Source organism: Ahaetulla prasina, chromosome 2 (genome assembly GCF_028640845.1).
Source record: "Ahaetulla prasina isolate Xishuangbanna chromosome 2, ASM2864084v1, whole genome shotgun sequence".
Taxonomy (NCBI): Eukaryota; Metazoa; Chordata; class Lepidosauria; order Squamata; family Colubridae; genus Ahaetulla; species Ahaetulla prasina.
In genome coordinates this window covers 148057183-148078806 of record NC_080540.1, presented here as the reverse complement: position 1 = coordinate 148078806, position 21624 = coordinate 148057183, and the positions used below count along the sequence as shown (strand labels likewise).

The 21624-nt window shown below is 41.8% G+C and overlaps 1 protein-coding gene across 1 annotated transcript in view; it reads left to right on the top strand.

Moving 5' to 3' along the window:
• The window catches only part of C1QL4 (complement C1q like 4), a 48154-nt gene extending 27811 nt beyond the window's left edge, over positions 1-20343 (top strand). The window contains exon 2 of the mRNA XM_058171869.1: positions 20164-20343. Within this exon, the coding sequence (XP_058027852.1) occupies positions 20164-20343 (180 nt within the window). The remainder of the gene's footprint in view (positions 1-20163) is intronic.
• Positions 20344-21624: the final 1281 nt, after the last annotated feature.

Here is a 21624-nt window from a genome sequence, read left to right as displayed (position 1 = left end):
TAGCAGGACGCAAGCAATCCTACATCAAGAAAAAGGCCCTTTTAGAGCCAATTCAAATTATTTTCTGCACTTTGGGTCTCAGCTGAAAAACTAGAATTTCTGATCTTTGACCACAGGCTACTTTGCTTCTGATTTACTTTAATGGTTCCTTGAAGATAAAAGAATCTTTTTCTGATTTTTTTTTTCAAATAACCTTGGGTGTTGTGTGTATTAGGCACAGAGCAACATAGGAGCAATACAAATCTGAAAGCACTTTTGAGAATAACCAACTGTATTAAGGCGTTTGTGAATGGCCCTTCACTTCATCACATGCACGTCACTATTATGGGAGTTTAAATACAGCACAGTGAGCTAAAGAGAAAAAAGAGATGGAGGAAAAATAAGATGGGAAGTTAACAGGCTTATCCAGTAGTTGCGATACAGAGGAAACTCTCACAAATAAGGATGGAGGCTGAATTATATCAAAAAAATAATGGGTTAAAATAATGGGTTACTTACGGGACCGCCTACTGCTACCGAATACCTCTCACCGACCCGTGCGCTCTCACAGAGAGGGACTCCTCAGGGTGCCGTCAGCTAGGCAGTGTCGTCTGGCGACGCCCAGGGGAAGAGCCTTCTCTGTGGGGGCTCCCACCCTCTGGAACGAACTCCCCCCAGGACTCCGTCAACTTCCGGACCTCCGAACCTTCCGTCGCGAGCTTAAAACACATTTATTCATCTGCGCAGGACTGGACTAGATTTTAAATTTATAGTGGTTTTAATTGGTTTTAATATTTATACTATTTTTAATAATTTTGGCTTTTAGAATAAGTTTTTTAATGGTTATCTTAATTTGTACATATATGTTTTTACTTGCCTGTGAACCGCCCTGAGTCCTTCGGGAGATAGGGCGGTATACAAATACGAATAAATAAATAAATAAATAAATAATAAATAATAAATAAAAGAGAGCCAGTTTGTGAGGTGGTTAAGGCACCAGAAGCCAGCAGACTATGAGTTCTAGTCCTGTACTGGACACAAAGCCAGATGGGTAACCTTGAGCCAGTCTCTTTTTCTCAACCTCAACAAGAAGCAAAGGCATAAATCCCTTCTGAAAATCTTGCCAAGAAATTTGCAGGGACTAGTCTAAATAGTTAAACAGCATACTAAAAAAAATAGAGATATCACCTTGCCGATAAAGGTCCATATAGTCAAAGCTGTAATTTTCTCAGTAATAACGAACGGCAGTGAGCTGAACCATAAGAAAGGCTGAGCACTGAAGAATTGATGCTTTTGAATTGTGGTGCTGGAGAAGAATCTTGAGAGTCCCTTGGACTGCAAGGAAATCAAATCAGTCAATCTTAAAAGAAATCAACCATGAATCTTCTTTGGAAGGATAGATACTGAAGCTGAAGCTCAAATATTTTCACAACCAAATGAGAAAAGAGGGCTCATTGGAAAAGACTGTGATTTTGGGAAAGATTGAAGGCAAAAGGAGAAGGGGATGGAGGAGGAAGAGGAGGAGAAGGTGGCTAGTTAGTGTCATTGATCCAATGAACATGAAATTGAACAAATTCCAGGAAACAGAGGGGGATAGGTGTACTCTGGTCCATGGGGTCGCAAAGAGTCAGACACAACTTAGTGACTGAACAACAAAGTCCAGACAGCAACACTGACTTGAAGGGCCACACATAGGAAAACAGATTAAGAGCTCATTGTCCCTGTTCAACACTTTGGTAACAGTTTGGATTGGTTGGTGTATTGTAGTTAGATTGTCTTTCATTGTATTGAAGCAATATCTCTGTTCCTCCATTGATACCTTGGAATTCAGTAATGGACTAACCTAGGAGTAAAACATTATCTATCTTGTTCTAGCCTTGAGCGCAGATGTCCAGTTTGGGTCTATTTATTCTCTTGGGTGCGGTGGCTCAGTGACTAAGATGCTGAGCTTGTTGATCAAAAGGTCGGCAGTTCAGCGGTTTGAATCCCTAGTGCTGCCGTGTAACGGGGTGAGCTCCCATTACTTGTCCCAGCTTCTGCCAACCTAGCAGTTTGAAAGCACGTAAAAAATGCAAGTAGAAAAAATAGGGACCACCTTTGGTGGGAAGGCAACAGCGTTCCGTGCACCTTTGGCGTTTAGTCATGCTGGCCACATGACCACAGAGACATCTTCGGACAGCGCTGGCTCTTTGGCTTTGAAACAGAGATGAGCACTGCCCCCTAGAGTCGGGAACGACTAACACATATGTGTGAGGAGGGGAACCTTTACCTTTACCTTTACCTTAAACTATTCTCTTCGGCAGAGTCTGTCTAGTTCAGCCTATGTAGGGGATTCAGGTCTGTTTATTTAGTGTGTGTGTGTGTGTGTGTGTGTGTGTGTGTGTGTGTGTGTGTGTTTGTGCGACCCATCTTGCTGTCCAAGGCAATTCAAGTTCCTACGTAGGTGGGAGTGACTCAGAAATACCCTGTTTCCCCAAAAGAAGACATCCCCTTATAATAAGCCCAATCAGGCTTTTGAGCACATGGCAATAAGGCCAAGCGCTTATTTCAGGGTTCAAAAAAATAAAAGACAGGGTCTTAGTTTCGGGGAAACACAGTAGTTAATTTAAAGAAGCCCTGGTGCGTCTGCTGCCTTAGGAAGCAAAAACATTTTTTTCCTTGCTGCAACAGATGAAAAGCAATTATTAAAAAGTAAAACTGCATGTTTATTTCAAAAGCGGTTTTTAAGCAATTAATTATACAATGTCTTTTGGCTAAAAAGAACAATGAATAAAAATGAAGTCTCATATGAGTTCATATATTTAAAATACTGAATCAGAAGAAGGCCTTTATTCCTTTCTAGCAATGGGAAGGATAGAATGAAGTCCAAAACTTTGGAGAAATACTGCTTGCGCCTGAAAAGTTATTTAGCAGAATTCTCATTAAAAGAGTAAAGTAAAGGTAAAGGTTCCCCTCACAAATATGTGTTAGTCACTCCCGACTCTAGGGGGCGATGCTCACCTCTGTTTCAAAGCCGAAGAACCAGCGCTGTCTGAAGACATCTCCGTCGTTATGTGGCCGGCATGACTAAACGCCAAAGGCGCACGGAACGCTGTTACCTTCCCACCGAAGGTGGTCCCTATTTTACTACTTGCATTTCTAATGTGCTTTCGAACTGCTAGGTTGACAGAAGCTGGGACAAGTAGTGGGAGCTCACTCCTTTACGCGGCACTAGGGACTTGAACCGCTGAACAGCCAACCTTTCGATTGACAAGCTCAGCATCTTAGCCACTGAGCCACCGCATCCCTTTAAAATTAAAAATAAAAGAGTATAGAAGGTGATAATAAGCTTTGTATAATTCTAGCAGAGGTTGCCTAGTATGTATATTTCGAAGCTCTTGAATTTTATTTTCCAAATAATCTCATTTTTTTCTCTTCTATGTAAAGCATATCCAGTACTAAAACCACCAATTTATGTCTTAAATGCATCCCAAATACCATCAAATTTGCATGTCTATCAAAAAGTTTTCAACATCTTGTTTAGTCTGTTTATAAGTCTTTCAATATTGAGGTATTTTTCTTACACACACACACACACACACACACACATTTTCAGCTAAACAGCAACAAGATAAGTGAAAATTGCTTTATACTGGGCAGTGAGTATACAGGCTATATTTTTATTCTTCAGTCAGTTACTGAGAAATCTATGTATGCGACAAGGAAAATTTATTTGATCGTTATAGATTTAGAGAAAATGTATAGCAAAATGAAGAGGCTTGAATTATTAATTATATTTATATATTGCCATAATTTCCAATCTTTCCCTCGATGAACACAATAAAAACTAAGCAATAATTAAAACATCAGTGGTAAAACTATATGCAAATGTATTTCATGTTTAGTGTATTTATAGATAACTGCATAGGGAATGTTTGTGGTGAGGCTAGAAGTTGTTGATTGTGGTGAGGTAGAAGTTGTTGATTGTGGTGAGGCTAGAAGTGTGTTGAATATGTGCATGCATTTGTGTGAGGCAACTTTGTGTTGTGGAATGAAAATTGTTTGTAGTGAATGTTAGATATACTATAGTGTAGATCCAACAAACAATTTCTTATCAAAAAGCAAAACAGTTGCATCTGACAGAGAAAACCGAATTTTAAACTGCACACTATATATACATGATGAAAAGTTAGTGCAAGTAAACAACTTTGTATAGCTTAGTAGATTGTCTACTAAAACATTAAGATAGATGAATCAGATATAAGATGTGTGAAAACTGTAGAAAGGTACATAAGGTCATTTGCAAAGCAACAATCAAATTTGTCAAAATGAACAAAAATGCCTGTGAATATTTGCCTGCTTTTGTCAATTTTGCTATTGGGAAATTGAATTTGGGGATTTCATAAGAGCTATAAATTGGAGGCGTTAAAAAATGGGTCACTTAAGAAGAGTGTAGCAAATGAAGAGGAACTAAGATTCAAAATGAGTAGCTGCTAGATTAGAGTGGGTGGATACAGGGAGTCTTCGATTTACAACCACAATTGGGCCCAAAATCTCTGTTGTTAAGTGTGACATTTGTTAAATGACTTTTAACAAATTTCACAACTTTTCTTGCCACAGTTGTTAAGTGAATCACTGCAGTTCGCCTGATCCACCAGTTGCGTCCCTTCCTGGACCGGGATGCCCTATGCACGGTCACTCATGCTCTCGTTACTTCTCGCTTGGACTATTGCAATGCTCTCTACATGGGGCTCCCCTTGATGAGTACCCGGAGACTCCAGTTAGTCCAGAATGCGGCTGCGCGGGTTATTGAGGGAGCAGTTCGAAGCTCCCATGTAACACCTATCCTGCACAGACTGCACTGGCTACCTGTCGTCTTCCGGGTGCGCTTCAAGATATTGGTTACTACCTTTAAAGCGCTCCATGGCTTAGGACCGGGATACTTACGGGACCGTCTACTGCCGTCCTCTATCTCCTAACGACCGTGCGTTCTCACAGAGAGGGACTCCTCAGGGTGCCGTCAGCCAAGCAATGTCGACTGGCGGCCCCCAGGGGGAGGGCCTTCTCTGTGGGGGCTCCTACCCTGTGGAACGAACTTCCCCTTGGACTTCGACAGCTATCTGATCTTAGGACCTTTCGCCGCGAACCTATTTATTCCACCTTTCTGGATTGGCTTGATTTTTAAAATTTTTAATTTGATTTTATGGGTTTTAAATTTCTATCAATTTTATAGGGCGTTATTATATTTTAAATTTGGTCATTTGAATAAGTTTTTTAAGGGTTGTTTTTTAGTATTGTATGTATTGTTTCTTTTGTATTTTATTTTGGCTGTTCACCGCCCCGAGTCCTTCGGGAGAAGGGCGGTATACAAATTAAAATATTATTATTATTATTATTATTATTATTATTATTATTATTATTATTATTATTATTATTATTATTATTATTATTATTATTATTATTATTATTTGATGGGCTAGTAACTTGGTTATTAAGTGAATCTGGCTTCCCCATTGACTTTGCTTGTCAGAAGGTCGGAAAAGGTGATCACATGACTTTGGGATACAGCAATGGTCATAAATATGAACTAGTTGCCAAGCATCTGAATTTTGATCACATGACCACGGGGATATTGCAAAAGGTCATAACTTTAAAAAATGGTCATAAGCCACAGTTTTCAGTGCTGTTGTAACTCTGAACAGTCACTAAACAACCTGTTGTAAGTCGAGGACTACCTGTACAAAAATGAGTGACTAGAGAAAGAAGAGTGAAAAAAGAGTTGATATGATTTGGTGTAATAGGAAGAGATGCAGTGGCTCAGTGGCTAAGATGCTGAGCTTGTTGATCAGAAGGTCGGCAGTTCAGGGGTTCGAATCCCTAGTGCCACATAATGGAGTGAGCTCCCGTTGCTTGTCCCAGCTGCTGCCAATCTAGCAGTTCAAAAGCACATAAAAATTGCAAGTAAAAAAATAGGGACCACTTTGGTGGGAAGGTAACAGTACTCCTTGCGCCTTCAGCATTTAGTCATGCTGGCCTTATGACCACGGAGACGTCTTCAGACAGCGCTGGCTCTTCAGTCTAGAAACAGAGATGAGCACCGCCCCTAGAGCCAGAAACGACTAGCATGTTCTGTCTCCGTCCTCACTTTGGAGTAATGAGCTGGCCTACAGCCAGTGGATACATGGCTCCTATCAGTCCTGGCCGAGAAAACGCAGCTGCCTGCCAAAAAGTTCAAACAGATTAAGACTTCAGCTCACTTCGACACGGTTCAGCTAATTTGCTTCCCATGGAACTGAAAGCAGTCCCAAAACTCTTTATATATCCTGTGGGGTGGGGCTCCTGCCCCACCCTTCCCTTTGATGACGCCGCCTCTCTAATCTTCTGAAGCACGGGTCAATCCAGGCTTGATTGGTATGATTATCAGCTGTGTCTGTAGACGTAGCCTGAGGAAGGGAGGAATCAGGGGATGTCGGCCTCATTACGTCCTCCAGCTGGCCTGGTTCTGGCTCCTGGAGCCGGGCCAAAGGAATCGGTGCTCCTGAGGTAAGCCTTACCGGCCCTTCCCCCTCACTCTCAGAGTCACTTTCGGGCATGGGGCCAGGTTCGGAGACTGGAGCCACAACATAGCACGCATATGTGAGGGAACCTTTACCTTTACCTTAAGGATCCAGTTGCAAAAATGTAAAGGCAGAGTGGATGGATCAATAAGTATGGAATCGATGAGAATCTGAAAAAGAGAGAAGCGAGAAGTTTAAGCAACAGAAGGCAATGTACAAAGAAGTGCATCAGTACGGTTGAAGAGTCATTGGTTTGGAAGGACAAGAAGATACGGAATGACCAAGTTGTAGGTCCTTTTCTGCATTTTGCATAATCTTGTAAAGGTAATAACATAATGAATATGTATGCGTGTAAATGTAAATCTATACGAACAACTAAATACTTGATGGCTATGAAACACAAGCATCTGTTGTAAAAAAAGATGTCTCTTGAGATGAAGTCTTGTAAAATTATTGTGGCAATTATTAGCATTTGTGAACATTGACTAAATTGGACAACCAGTCAAGGCGTAATTAAGTGTCAATCTAAATATATTCACAAGTGTAAAGAGCTACTCTTGTTTAAGAAATAGCATGGTTGAATAAATCTGCATTGTATCATTTTGTAAATTGAACAATGCTATTTCTCACTGACTGGATTCAGAAATGCACTAAGCTGCTGCTTAAATTGGACGGTAACCATCTGATTCTGGGCCAGTAAAATAGATTTTTTTAGGCCAGAACAAAATACACTCACCAACAAAATTTCAGGTGTGCCCTGCATTAATTGCAAGCTAAAAATTTCTAAAACTGTGGCCCATGCACACAAATATGTTGCCTACATTTGCACTAGGTATTTTGTCTGGTTACTCCTAAGTACAGTATATAATAGAAATCTAGCAATTGGTGATAAGATATTAACTCAGACAATTAAAGCATGATGTGTAAACCAGGATGTTAACCTCAACGACAGGGTGTTTGGTTGACATTTAATTTCCCATAAAAATCAGTGGGAGTAGAAAACCTTCAAACTGGGCTGAATTATGTTCTTGTTCCCATGTTAAATTATTTAGCCAGGAAGATATTGCATATTTAAATACTGAGAAAAGAGCCTCTGTTAATATCCATGCACAATTACCTAGAAAACCTAGGCAAAGTTCATTACCATCTGTATTTCTAGTCAGATAATAGTGGAATGCAAAGAGTTACTCAATTATTGTCCAAACGTTTTGAATTGGTACATTCCCTTTCTATTTAATTGCAACCCAGTGTACTTTAATTGCAGAAGCTACCAAGGAAGTTTCATCTTTGATCAAAAGTTCAAAATAGAGAATTACTAATTATTTTACATGATTTAATTTAAACAACTCCAACATTCAATTATTCAATTAAATAATTAAGTGGAATGGTGTAAACATAACATTTATTTAAATGGGTCTTAATGGCCTATTTGGGAGGGGAGGAATAAATTTTTTGATTAAAATTAACCTACTCTATCCTTGATTATAAAGAAACTGTTTGGTGTAGGCTAGAAACCAGGAGACTGTGAGTTCTAGTCCATTAGGCACAAAGCCAGCTGGGTGACCTTGGTCAGTCACTCAGCCCCATGAAGAAGTGCAATTTTATGTATTTATTTGTTTGTTTGTTTTGTCACAACATTATATATAAACACATATAATGAAAGAAAACAATAGGACAGGAACGGTAGGCACTTTTGTGCACTTATGCACGCCCCTTATAGCAATAGCAGACCACTTCAGAAATCTTGCCAAGAAAACTGCCAAGTATTTGTCCAGTGAGTCAAGAGTGACTCAAAGGCACAGGCACATTTACACACACAATTATAGAGGTTATTTATTTCTATAGAACAGCAAACCACAAGGATTCCAACAACGATAAAAAGGTAGCAAGACCTGCCTTCTTTCCTTCACACAGCAATACAAATCTCTTCTTGATGACACTTTCAGTTGTGTTACTAAAAGAGGTGTGGAAAAATTGAAAGTAGCATATGTTCTAGTGCTGAAATTAACAATGCAAATTAATTTAATTAAATGGAATTAACATAACATGTACTAATTACATTTCACATAATGTAATAACAAAGAAGGGGAAGGGAGAAAACATGACTGATCAGCCTGCTTAGCAGTTTACCAGCTACTGAAGACTGGGTGTCTTCCGTGTCAAATTGGTTGGTTGGTTGGTTGTTTTATCATTTATTCATTTTAAACTTTTCACAGGTTGTCATAGGATTTCTCTCCATTTTTCTCTCCCAATTCCATACTATCTGCAATAAGGCAAAATGTAATACAAGAAAATGAAGAAAACCCTATCCTGTATTGGAAAATTCTTTTGTTCAAGAATAGCCAATTTGAAATCTGGAAAGAATATCTAGGGGGTAGTGAAATTTTTATATATTGGTTTCCAGACAGTGCCCTTTCTGCTGACAGATCTGTCCCATCTATGATATCTTTTGCAGAAGCTGATATGCGCACCCTGCATAATACATTTCTCGAAACACTAATAGAAACATTACGCTTGGAGAATCAGGTGACATTGTCAGCATCAAAGGGGAAGGTTTTGAAATCTTGGTGCCATACTTGGCTAGACCTAGATTAAGAATCCTTGGAGCCTTCAGCAAAACAACTTGGAGCTGGGATAGGATGAGAAACTGCCAGTACAAGCTTATTGATAGGATTACATACTAGCTCACCAAAATGGCCCACCTTCTGTTCTCAGTTCAGACCTGTGCACTGGAAAACCCTTTTCAAGATGGGCTTGAGAGAAGCGGGCCCATTCGGATCCTGTGCAATGTCTCTCAGGCCTGAGACACATGGGGAGAGTTTATCTGATTAGCTTCCGGTCTGTTTCTCAGCTTTGATTTTCATCTATCACACTCCAGGCCCACCACTTCACAACAGGTCCCTTGACTATTTTAACGTAAGAACACAATAGATGCAGAGAACGGAAGTAGAAATATGAATTTGCAGATTTCATTCAAGTCACTGTTGACTCCTGGTAACTACATGGACAAACCATTAAGTCACCATCAGCACCCAGTATCAGCAGCCTCATGGCTCAAACAGAGTATGGGCTTCAAAACCCGTCGCTACCGGTATGCTCGTCGGCACATACATGTGCACAATGCTTCTGCGCATGCGCAGAAGCATCCTGGTGGGTGTGCGGAGCCTCCTGCTACCACTACCGATTCGCCCAATCCGGGGCAAACTGGTAGCAACCCACCACTGGGCTCAAGGAGAGGTTTTGCTTCTGCTGGTTAACAACTGCAATAAAATTATTTGATTTGATAGATTTTGGACCCTTCTGCAGGTGACAGATATGCTGCTTCTGGATTGGCTCAGTGCCCATGTGATCACATGCCTGACCCTCTGTAGCAGGGGTGTCAAACTCGATTTCATTGAGGGCCACATCAGGATTGTGTTTGACCTCAGGGGGCTGGGGTGGGCGTGGCCAGCTCGTCATCACTCATGTCGGGAGCACCTGTGGTGGCCCGAGCGCTCTGCCAGTGAAAATCGGTCCTGAGCTCCATTTTTGGCTGTGACAGCCTCCTACCGTGCGTGTCCCCTCTGTTTTCTTTGTCACAGGCACCATGGGCCGGTCCTTTGCTGTTTCCAAGGCAGCCCCACAAGCCAGATCTAAGCACCTCGAGGGCCACATCCAGGCCGCAGGCCTTGAGTTTGACATCCCTACTCTATAGATAGTGGAGTTTCTACTTTCCCTATTGTGACAGAAGAAGAATCCCTGCAGGAGGATAGTTTTGCAGCAAAAATGTTGGAGTGCAGAGCCAGCCTTTCATTGAGGCTACTCTCCTGCATCCCAGCTTCGATTCTGCCCCATACACCGCACCATCCACTTAATATTGTTTTGAGTGAGCCAACAAGGAAATGTTATTTTGCTCCATTTGTTTGACAAGGCACATAAGTTATTCCAATTGAAGACCAGTGTTATCTGTATCGCTCAGATTAAAAGAAAGAAATAAGAAAAACAATATAAACAGTAATAATCGAACTCTCCACTGAAAAGATGACACGATGTAAAAAATAGGAATCTGTCAATGGTCCCAAATTTTTTTAAAAAACATTCCTCACTAGAAGGAGTTGGTCTGCAACTCATTTCAGAATAATGCAACTTCTTTGCTTTTCTTTAAGTCCGTTAAAGAGATGTTTTTAATTTAAAAAAAGTTTATTTATTAGATTTATAATCTACTTTTCCTGCAAGAGCTCAAGGTGAAATACAAGTTATCCTCAATTTAGGACTGGTCACTCTGACTATTCAAACTTATGACAGACCCACCCAAGAAAGCTACTTAAAACCCAGTTTCTGAGCGCCAATGTTTGCTGCCCCCTCCACTCCCGCAGTCCTGTGATTGCATTTTGGGTGCTCAGCAACAGCTTCACATTTACAGCCATTTGCAGTGTCCCACAGTCATGTGACTACCATTTGCAATATTTGTGCAGGAAACCGACATTTACTTCCCATTTCCGGCAAAAACCTTCCCAGAGTGAACAATGGCTTTGCTTAAATTGCCACCACAAAAAAAAAATTAATAAAATCCAGTCCTGTCACATGATGACCCACTTTATGACTGTCACCATTTATGGTCGTAATTGCAGGCTCAATTACGATCGTAACTCAGGGACTACCATAGCACTCCCTCCTCCCATTTTTCCCCCCAGAGCAACAATCTTGGGAGGAAGGATGTGCTGAGGGAGAGCCCATAGCCATGATATTGTTATTATTGCTATTGTTGTTGTTATTTGAACATGTATGCCATCTGACTCTGAAGAGTACTATTCAGTTGTGGTGCAGCTGTTCCTGAGTTCCTCTGCTCGCAATAAAATACCTTATGCCACCAGACTCCAAATTTTGGGCTTAGACAACTTAGAACTATGCAAACTTCACTCTGACCTAAGCATAGTACATAAAATTATCTACCACAATGTCCTACCTGTCAATGATTACTTCAGCTTCAACGACAACAATACATGAGCAAATAATAGATACAAACCAGAGGTGGATTTCAGCAGGTTCTGACCAGTTCTGGAGAACCGTTAGCGGAAATTTTGAGTAGTTCGGAGAACCAGTAGTAAAAATTCTGACTGGCCCCACCCCCATCTATTCTCTGCCTCCCAAGTCCCAGCTGCTCAGGAGGAAATGGGGATTTTGCAATAACCGCCCCCTGGATTGGGGAGGGAATGGAGATTTTGCAGTATCCCTCCCCCGGAGTGGGGTGGGAATGGAGATTCTACAGTATCCTTCCCCTGCCACGCCCACCAAGCCACGCCCACCAAGCCATGGCATACCCACCAAGCCACACCCACAGAACCGGTAGTAAAATATTTTGAAACCCACCACTGATACAAACTCAAGGTAAACCTCTCCAAACTCGATTGCAGAAAATATGACTTCAGTAACAGAGTGGTCAGTGCCTGGAATGCACTACCTGGCTCTGTAGTTTCTTCCCCAAGTCCCCAAAACTTTAAGCTTAAACTGTCTACTATTGACCTCCCCGCATTCCTAAGAGGTCTGTAAGGGCACCTGCGTGTCTACTATCCCTGTCCTAATATTCCTTTTTACTTACTCTTTTCATGTATCCAAATTATGTTTATACTTTTACCTGTTATCTTATATATGATTGACAAAAATAAATAAATAAAATAAAAAATAAATTTAAAACAATGATGCACCAGAGTTCCTTGGATAAAGGGTAGCTAGCATTGCTCAAAGCAACCATTTCTCACTAGCAGAAACTGAAAGTGATATGTCTATTATTCAAGTCAGATGTCTCTAATTCCTGTCACCTTGCATATAAAACAGAGGAAAATATATTTATCTACGAGCAACAAAAGAATAATCTGAAGATGAGACCACCCCAGCATTTGTAATTCTCTTGTCAGTTTTCAAAACATGGGTTATCCTAACCTGAACTCTTTTCACTCAAGCAAATCTTGCAATCCATCTATTTATGTACTTGGATATATGGCAAGAGCAATATTAGAAATGAAGCTTCAGAAACAGCAAGTCAACTGCAAGAATAGGCATAGTCAAAGAAAACTCTTGTGATGGTCAGCTCTGGCTAACTTGGTGCCTTTCAAGTGCAGAATATTCTGCGGGAGGAAAACATCTTAATAGTCATTGGACTGTTCATTATTCAGCTCCCTTAGTTACGCCTCAACTCCCTGCAACTAAATTGCACATTCAGAAATAGGTGTTGTGGGCTCCCTGGAGACAACTCCAGGATTGCTTGCAAAACAGGCTTTTATTATATAGGAACATGCTTCATTCATGGGATTAATAAAAGGGAAGGAGGGAGAAGTCGGATTGCACACCCCTTTGTAAAAACCCTTTGTGCTTTCCTCCGTATTTCTTCTGATATTTTTTTTTCCTTCATAGAATATGTGCTAACAGTGGTTGGAAAAACAGTAACATGTCATCCTCTTTTGAATGATAACACTAGAAGTTATTTATCTAGAAGCATCCAGGCATACAATAGAATTAACTGGCAATTAATATCTCCCAGATTCAAACCACACACACAAATTCACACATTGCCCCATCTCCCTTCTGTTAAAGTACTTAACTAGGACTTCCATTTTTTCCCCATACCAGGCAGGAGCACAAATGCCAAAGTCTTACTTGAGGCAGAAGACCGAAGAATATTATTTGAGCTGGCAGCCCTCTACCCTCTTATTTACCGACTGACTCATACCATCTTAATCCAGTCCTGGGCTGTGATGGAGGACAACATCACAACACTAAAAACCTCCTGGAAAGGGTTCACAATACTGTACGTGCTCAGCCATAATGCAGTTTCTTCGGTTTCAATTCTGCATGTTGTGCCAACCCAATCAATCACGCTTTATTCAAGAAACCGAGTTTAACAAAATCGTGACAGCCTAATCTGTAAAACCAGCCTTGTCATTTGAAGGCAGGGATTCGATGGGAGCTATTTCACAAAACTGCCAGATATCTGATCTTTCATGGGATTTAACAGTAAAAGACAGAATTATTGCTGTGGCCTAATCCTTTTGTCTCTCTTACTTTGTGGACCCCTAAACAAAGAGGTGGCTCAGGGGCTAGGACGTTGAGCTTGTCGATCGAAAGGTCGGCAGTTCGAATCCCTAGTGCTGCCATGTAACGGGGTGAGCTCCCGTTACTTGTCCCAGCTTCTGCCAACCTAGCAGTTTCGAAAGCACGTAAAAATGCAAGTAGAAAAAATAGGGACCACCTTTGGTGGGAAGGTAACAGCATTCCGTGCGCCTTTGATGCTGAGTCATGCCGGCCACATGACCACGGAGACGTCTTCAGACAGTGCTGGCTCTTCGGCTTTGAAACAGAGATGAGCACCGCCCCCTAGAGTCGGCAACGACTAGCATGTATGTGCGAGGGGAACCTTTACCTTTACCTTTACCTAAACAATCCAATTTTCATGCAAAGGAAAGCTTCCTGGCTGTTGCAAATGTTGCGGTTTGTGTTTTCTTTCTTTGGGCATTGTCATCTGCATCTATAATCTGTATTTTGTCTATAACTCTCAGAACTTAGTGAGCTGATTCACAGAGTGAAGGCACTCTGCTCATACACCTCTTCTCCTGAAGGAAATCTGCATTTGAGGATGTAGCAGCCACCTTTGGAGCTACTCCATAAAAGTAGGGACGCCTTCAGGTTAGGCTCAGTTCCTGGTGACTACAAAGCTATGTCCAGATGGTTTTGATAACAAAACAGAAGTCACTTTTTAGGAACACCTGCAGTGAACTGGTTGCTCTCACTTGGATGGACTTGTAACACCGGGATAACAGAATGACAGAGTTGGAGGGGAGTTTGAAGATCTGCTCTAGTCCAACCCCTTGCTCAGGCAGGAAACCCAGTACCATTTCAGACAAATGGTTGTCCAATCTCTTAAAAACTTTCAGTGCTGGAGTATTCCCAGCTCCTGGAGGCAAGTTGTTCCACTGATTAATTGTTCCGTCTGGAAATTTCTCCTTAGTTCTAGGTTGCTTCTCTCCTTAATTAGTGTCTATCTATCCATTGCTTCTTGTCCTGCCTTCAGGTGCTTTGGAAAATAGGTTGACCTCTTTTTCTTTGTGGCAGCCCCTGAGATATTGGAACATTGCTATCATGTCACTCCTACTCTTTCTTTTCATTAAACTAGACATACCCAATTCCAACCACCATTCTCCATATGTTTTAGCAATGGTGGGTTTCAAAAAATTTTACTACCAGTTTTGTGGGTGTGGCTTGGTGGGCATGGCATGGCTTGGTGGGCGTGGCTTGGTGAGCATGGCAGGGGAAGGATACTGTAAAATCTCCATTCCCACCCCACTCCAGGGGAAAGTTACTGCAAAATCCCCATTTCCTCCCGATCAGCTGGGACTCAGGAGGCAGAGAATAGATGGGGCTGGGGCCAGTCAGAATTTTTAATAACGGTACTCAAAATTTCCGCTACCAGTTCTCCAGAACTGGTCAGAATCTGCTGAAACCCACCTCTGTGTTTTAGCCTCCAGCAGGAGTGAAATCCAGCAGGTTCTGACAGGTTCTGGAGAACCGGTAGCGGAAATTTTGAGCGGTTCAGAGAACTGGCAAATACCACCTCTGGCTGGCCCCAGAGTGTGGTGGGAATGGAGATTTTGCAATATCCTTTCCCCAGGAGTGGGGAGGGAATGGGGATTTTGCAGTATCCTTCCCCTGGAGTGGGTTGGGAATGGAGATTTTGCCGTATCCTTCCCCTGCTATGCCCACCAAGCCACACCATGCCCACCAAGCCACACCGACATAACAGGTAGTAAAAAAAAATGGATTTCACCAATGGCCTCCAGTTCTCTAATCATCTTGTTGCTCTTCTCTGCTTTCTTTCTAAAGTCTCAAATCTTTTTTACATTGTGGCGACCAAAACTGGATGCAGTATTCCAAGTGTGCTCTTACAAAGGCATTATAAAGTGGTATCAGCACTTCATGTGATCTTGATTAATGCAGCCTAGAACTGCATTGGCTTTTTTAGCAGCTGCAGTACACTGCTGGCTCATGTTTAAGTGATTGTCCATTAGGACTCCAAGATCCCTCTCACAATTACTACTATTGAGCCAGGTACCACCTATACTATACCTGTGCATTTGGTATTTTTTCTTATACAATCAAGACATCATAAAATGTTATGTGAAAAGAGGAAGAAAGTGGCCAGGTGTAAACTAGTCTTAGGTATTCAACATCTTTACCAAATATGCCTTCTGGACGATCAAAATAAATGCCAGAAAGCTATTTTCACTTAGCAACAGGAGAAAGATTATTTTTTTATCAGTACCAAAGGAATTATCCGTAACAGCCAGACAAGCTAATGCTCAGAAATCAATGGAATTTATTTTTAAATGCACAGACCGAGATATCTATTCACATTAGACTAGTCCATGTATAAATCAGTTAATAGGCAGATGTTCCAAAAATGAAGCTGTCTGGAATGAAAAAGCTAGTTTGGTCCAGTGGTTAAAGCACTAGGTTAAAAATTGGGAACTATTGAGTTTTTCCCACCTTAGCTATGAAAGCCAGCTAGATAACCTTGGACCAGTCTTTCTCTCTCGGCCCAACTTACCTCACAGGGTTGTTATTGTGGGGAAAATAGGAGAAAGAAGGACCATTAGATATATTCACTGCCTTGAGTTGTTTATAAAAATAATAATAGTGGAATATAAATAAAATAATAATAAAAAGGTGCCTTAGCACAGAGGTCTCCAACCTTGGCAACTTGAAGACTTGTGGACTCTAACTCCCAGAATTCCTCAGCCAGCAAAGCAAAGCTGGCTGAGGAATTCTGGGAGTTGAAGTCCAGAAGTCTTCAAGTTGCCAAGGTTGGAGACCCCTGTCTTAGCACACAAAGGAAGCTCCAGAAATTATACTGTATCTCCTAAAAGTTTGATTGGATGAGAAACAGCGCCTTGAGTTAATGCCCAGTTGGGATGTATAGGAGCTATTCTGGCCTCAGGTGTCCTCTGTGAGCTGCAGCTGCTGTCCATTGTCAATCTACAATTATTGAGTGCTCCTCAAAGATTAATCACTGTTTGGTATGCTCCGTCTGAGCCACATTTGTTACCTGGCTCTATGATCACATTGCACATGTACAGAATTTGATACTTGAAGTTAATCTTCCTAAGCATGCCAGTGTTAATGCCTTGTTTGTTCCCTGAAGTACCTTAACCCATAATGCCAGGAAAATAAATTGCAAGAGCATGGGCACAGGTTTTCACAACATCTCAGAAGGCAGAAAAGTGGTTGACTGCACAGTGAATGACATGTCTTTTTGGGTCTCTGGATGCTCTCTTTGAAGTGACAAGAAATACAGCAAATTTATTCTCTTTTCATAATTAATTCAGTTTTCAGGATTCAAAGTACAGGTAGTCCTCAACTTACAAGCACAATTGAGCCCAAATTTTCCATTGTTAAGAGAGGTAGTTGTTAAAGTGAATTGTGCCCCCCCCCTTTTTTTTGCCATAGTCGCTAAGTGAATTACTGCAATTGTTAAGTGAATCACACGACTGTTAAGTGAATCTGGGTTTCCTCATTGACTTTGCTTCTCGTAAGATAGCTGGGAAGGTTACAAATGGTGATCACATGAACCTGGGACAGTGCAACTGTCATAAATACATGTAGTTGCCAAGCACCTGAATTTTGATCATGTGACAAAAGGGATGCGGGCGCGACAATAGTTGTAAACAGTGGGTGAAATCTGAACCGGTTTACTACCGGTTTGCTGGCCGCGTATATGCACTCCGCGCCAAATGTGCGCTGTGCGCGTGCATGCACAGTGTACAACACGCATCAAATGTGAGGTGTGCTCGAACGCATGTGCGCAATGCACACCCAAAGGAGGCATGGGGTAAGTAGAACAGCGCATGTGGGGGGTGTGATCAGCTGTGGCGCACACTTTTTTTTACTTTTAAAAGCATTTTTTACAACCTATTAGGTGAATAGGTTGTAAAAAAATGCTTTTAAAAGTAAAAAAAAGATTCTGACGGTCAGGCAGCTCAGCTGTGGTCATCAGAGCCTTTTTTTTTTAACTTTTAAAAGCAAAAAAGCAAAACCTTCTGCGTACGCGCAGAGGGTACAAAACACATTACATCCTGGTTAAAACCAGGAAGTAACGACAACCGGGTGGGTGGGCGGAGCCTCGCGCCGTGATCACTACTGGTTCTCCGAACCACCCGCCACGATCACTACCGGATCAGGCGATCTGGTCCGAACTGGGAGCATTTCACCCCTGCTTGTAAGTGTGAAAACTGGTCACAAGTCACTTTTTTCAATGCTGTTGTAACTTTGAATGAATGATCACTAAATGAATAAGTTGCAGCTGTACCCAGGTAATCCTTGAGTTTACAGCTTCCTGAATTTTCAGCTCCTAGAGAGAACAGAATCACATGTTTTGTATAGGTAACCCTATTTCTTTAGAGCAGTCTTCTCAAAGTTGATGTTCTCCAGATAGGATGGGAGTTTCAGCTGCCAGAAGTGTCAAAAACATTGGCTGTGCCGCTAGGGCAGGGATCTCCAACCTTGGCAACTTTAAGCCTGGAGGACTTCAACTCCCAGAATTCTGAGAGTTGAAGTCCACCAGGCTTAAAGTTGCCAAGGTTGGGGACCCCTGCGCTAGGGAATTCTGGGAATTGTAAGGGTGCCCATGTGGGATAATGGAGACTCCGTGTTCGGGGCTGAGAGCTATCCTTTTTTTTTTTTTTATCCTCAAGCGAAGCTGCACCTTCCCCAAAAAAGCAGGAAGCCCAGAGGTTGCCTGAGCTGATGCAGAGAATAAAATAGATGACCTTGATGAAAATATGCAATATTGGTAACACTTAGGCAACAGTGTTGAAACAAACCAAAAAATTAAATCCTGAGAAACTAGATAACATTTAGAAGCAGCTTAAGCAAAGACCTTCCTACTTCACTGGAGCATATATAAGAAGGGGAAAGAGGTTACAGCACAATCAGACAATTCTGTCATTATAGCCAATCTCATTAAAAGTAATTCTATGCTTCCTGTGTAGCTGGTTTCCTAATCTGGTTTACCTGCTCGGGCTGACAGCAGGACCAGCCATTTCATTCAATTTAGAATGAACTGAGTTAAATTCCTTCACAGTTTAAAAATTACAGTTTGGTGGCAATATAGGCAGGATTTGCTATATTGAGATGTTTGGTTTTTTTTGTGGGAGGGAGAATTACCACCTATGGACTTGGAGACACTCCTGATAAAAATTATACTATATTGGCTTCAGGATGTGGGTGATGACCATTCTCAAAGAGTAGATGCCCAGTGTATATATATTCACTATTCAAGGTGAAGATATATATATATTCAAGGCAGTGGTGGGATTCAAGTAATTTAACAACCAGTTCTCTGCCCTAATGATTTCTTCCAACAACCAGTTTGCCAAACTGCTCAGAAAGTTAACAACCGGTTCTCCCGAAGTGGTGCGAACTGGCTGAATCCCACCACTGATTCAAGGCAGAGGTGGGTTTCAGCAGGTTCTGACTAGTTCTGGAGAACTGGTAGCAGAAATTTTGAGTAGTTTGGAGAACCGGTAGTAAAAATTCTGAGTGGTCCCACCCCCCATCTATTCTCTGCCTCCCAAGTCCCAGCTGATCGGGAGGAAATGGAGATTTTACAGTATCCTTCCCCTGCCACACCCACCAAGCCACACCCACAGAACCAGTAGTAAAAAATGTTGAAACCCATCACTAATTCAAGATATAAATTAGATAAGTTCCTGAAAGAATTGGCTTTGGCGGAAAATGGAAGAAAATTAGGGATCAAACTAAATGCAAATGAAGAACTACGCCCTCCCGCCGTGGTGCAGGATGCCAACTAGGCCACGCCCACCATGGCCACGCCCACCCAGCAACCAAGCAGAGAACCCCTTGCTAAAAATTTTGAAGCCCACCCTTGTATGTATCCAATCTTGAGCACAATGATATCAACATGGAAAAAAACCCCAGGTTTTGTGAGTCACAATGCAAAGTCTATCCTTTCACACAACAGGCAACAGAGTTTTCATCATAAGACCACATGCAAATAGTCCTTGACTTACAACCACTCATTTAGTGATTGTTCAAAGTTACAAAGGCACTGAAAAAAGTGACCATTATGACCATTTTTCATGATTGCATCCTCATGTTCATGTGATCAAAATTTGGGCACTTGGCAGCTGGCATGTATTTAACATGGTTGCAGTGTCATGTGATCACCTTGTGTGACGTTCTGACTGGCAAAGTCAATGAGGAAGCCAGAGTCACTTAACCATTGTGGAACTAACTTAACAGTTGCAGTGATTCACTTAACAACAGTGGCAAGAAAGGTTGTAAAATGGAGCAAGACTCCCTTAACAGCTGCCTGGTTTAGCCATGGAAATTTTGAGCTCCGTTGTAGCCCTGGGTCGAGGGCTACGTGGACACATTTTGTCCCTTGCCTTTTGTCATTCATCCCACCTCACCTGGGGAGGTGAGACTAGAGATTCTACCTAACTTTTATGTACACTGAGAGCGTATGCACCAAGACAAATTCCTTGTGTGTCCAATCACATTTGGCCAATAAAAAATTTCTATTCTATTCTAACTCTTGGATTCTCGTTGTTTCTGAAAGCAGATGAGGCAGAACCTCTGTTGTTGTTTCTTTAACTAGGTCCGCGCCAGCGCTATTGCACAAGATGCTGACCAGAACTATGACTACGCCAGCAACAGCGTGATCCTGCACCTGGACGTAGGTGATGAAGTCTTCATCAAGCTGGATGGCGGGAAAGTTCACGGTGGAAACACCAACAAGTACAGCACTTTCTCTGGATTCATCATCTACCCAGACTGAGCTTTCCAGGCTCCAGTTTTTCCCTCCCTGTTTTGCCTCCCCAAATCCTTTCCCCGTGAGTCAGCTTTTATTCTTCTTGGCTTTACCATCTCTGTGGATTCCCAGAGGCTCCTCCTGTAAGCTCTGGTCAATCGAGGATGAATCAGAAAAACTTGGGAGACACGGGCGATTCTACCCTCACCATCCGGCCCCTCCTATGGAAGGAGGGTGGGTGATATGAGACTTTCTCTGCATGGGGAAAATCGGGGAGGGGGTGGAAACAGGGTAAACTATTATTATATTATGGTTGGTGGCCCAGTCAGCCAGAGGTTTAGACTGGATTTGGCATTTTTATCCTATTGTTATTATGAAACCTTGGTTAATAAAAGGTGTGTCCCTAAGAGAGATAACTTCTAATTTTGGAGCTTGGGTACTTTGGAGGGCAAAAAAAGTTAATTAAATAAGAATGGAGTCAAATCCCTGGCAAATTCTACAAAACTCATTCTCTCTACATATATATATACCTCTTCCCTAAGTAAAAGAAGGGGAGTTTTGCCAGCCCTCTGTTTCATCTTTCACCATATAGAAGTTATTGCATTGATACCCACTCTTTCCTCCAAGAAGCTCAGGATGACTTATTATGAGATATTTCCATTTCAGAGTACCAGTTTAAGATCACCCAACCAGCCTCATGGCTAAATGAGAATTTAATTTGGGTGTCTTAACTGAGAGTAGCATCATTTCATGGAACTATGCTGGCTCTGGTTGCTACATATATTTTCAATCCTCCTGCCGTCTTTGAAACTATGTTGATTAGAGTGAGTTCCTTTTTTTGTGTGAAGGGGTTACATTTCTACAAGAATAATCGTTGCAGGGTTGCATTGAATGCCAATGGTGGGTAAGGCTGAAGACACGATGGGCAGGGCCAAAGCTGAAAATGTATGGGACCATCCACCTCTCTTTATCCATCATCCCAATAATATTTTTTGTCTGACCCCCTTCTCTCTCTCTTTCTCTCTCTCCCTCCCTCCCTCCCTCCCTCCCTCTCTCTCTCTCTCTCTCTCTCTCTCTCTCTCTCTCACACACACACACACACACACACACTCCTCTTCACCCATCCCACCTACATGTTCAATTGCTGGTAAAGATGGTAAAAATCCTCATTAAGGATCTCAACTGATGGCTAGCAAAAATAGACCATGCTTTTCCAAGTAGAACAGCCAATGTGAAGTTATTTGTGGGATGGAGCACTTCAAGCAAGTTTTAGTTTCCGCAGTGCTATTGGCCTCCGTATAATCTGAA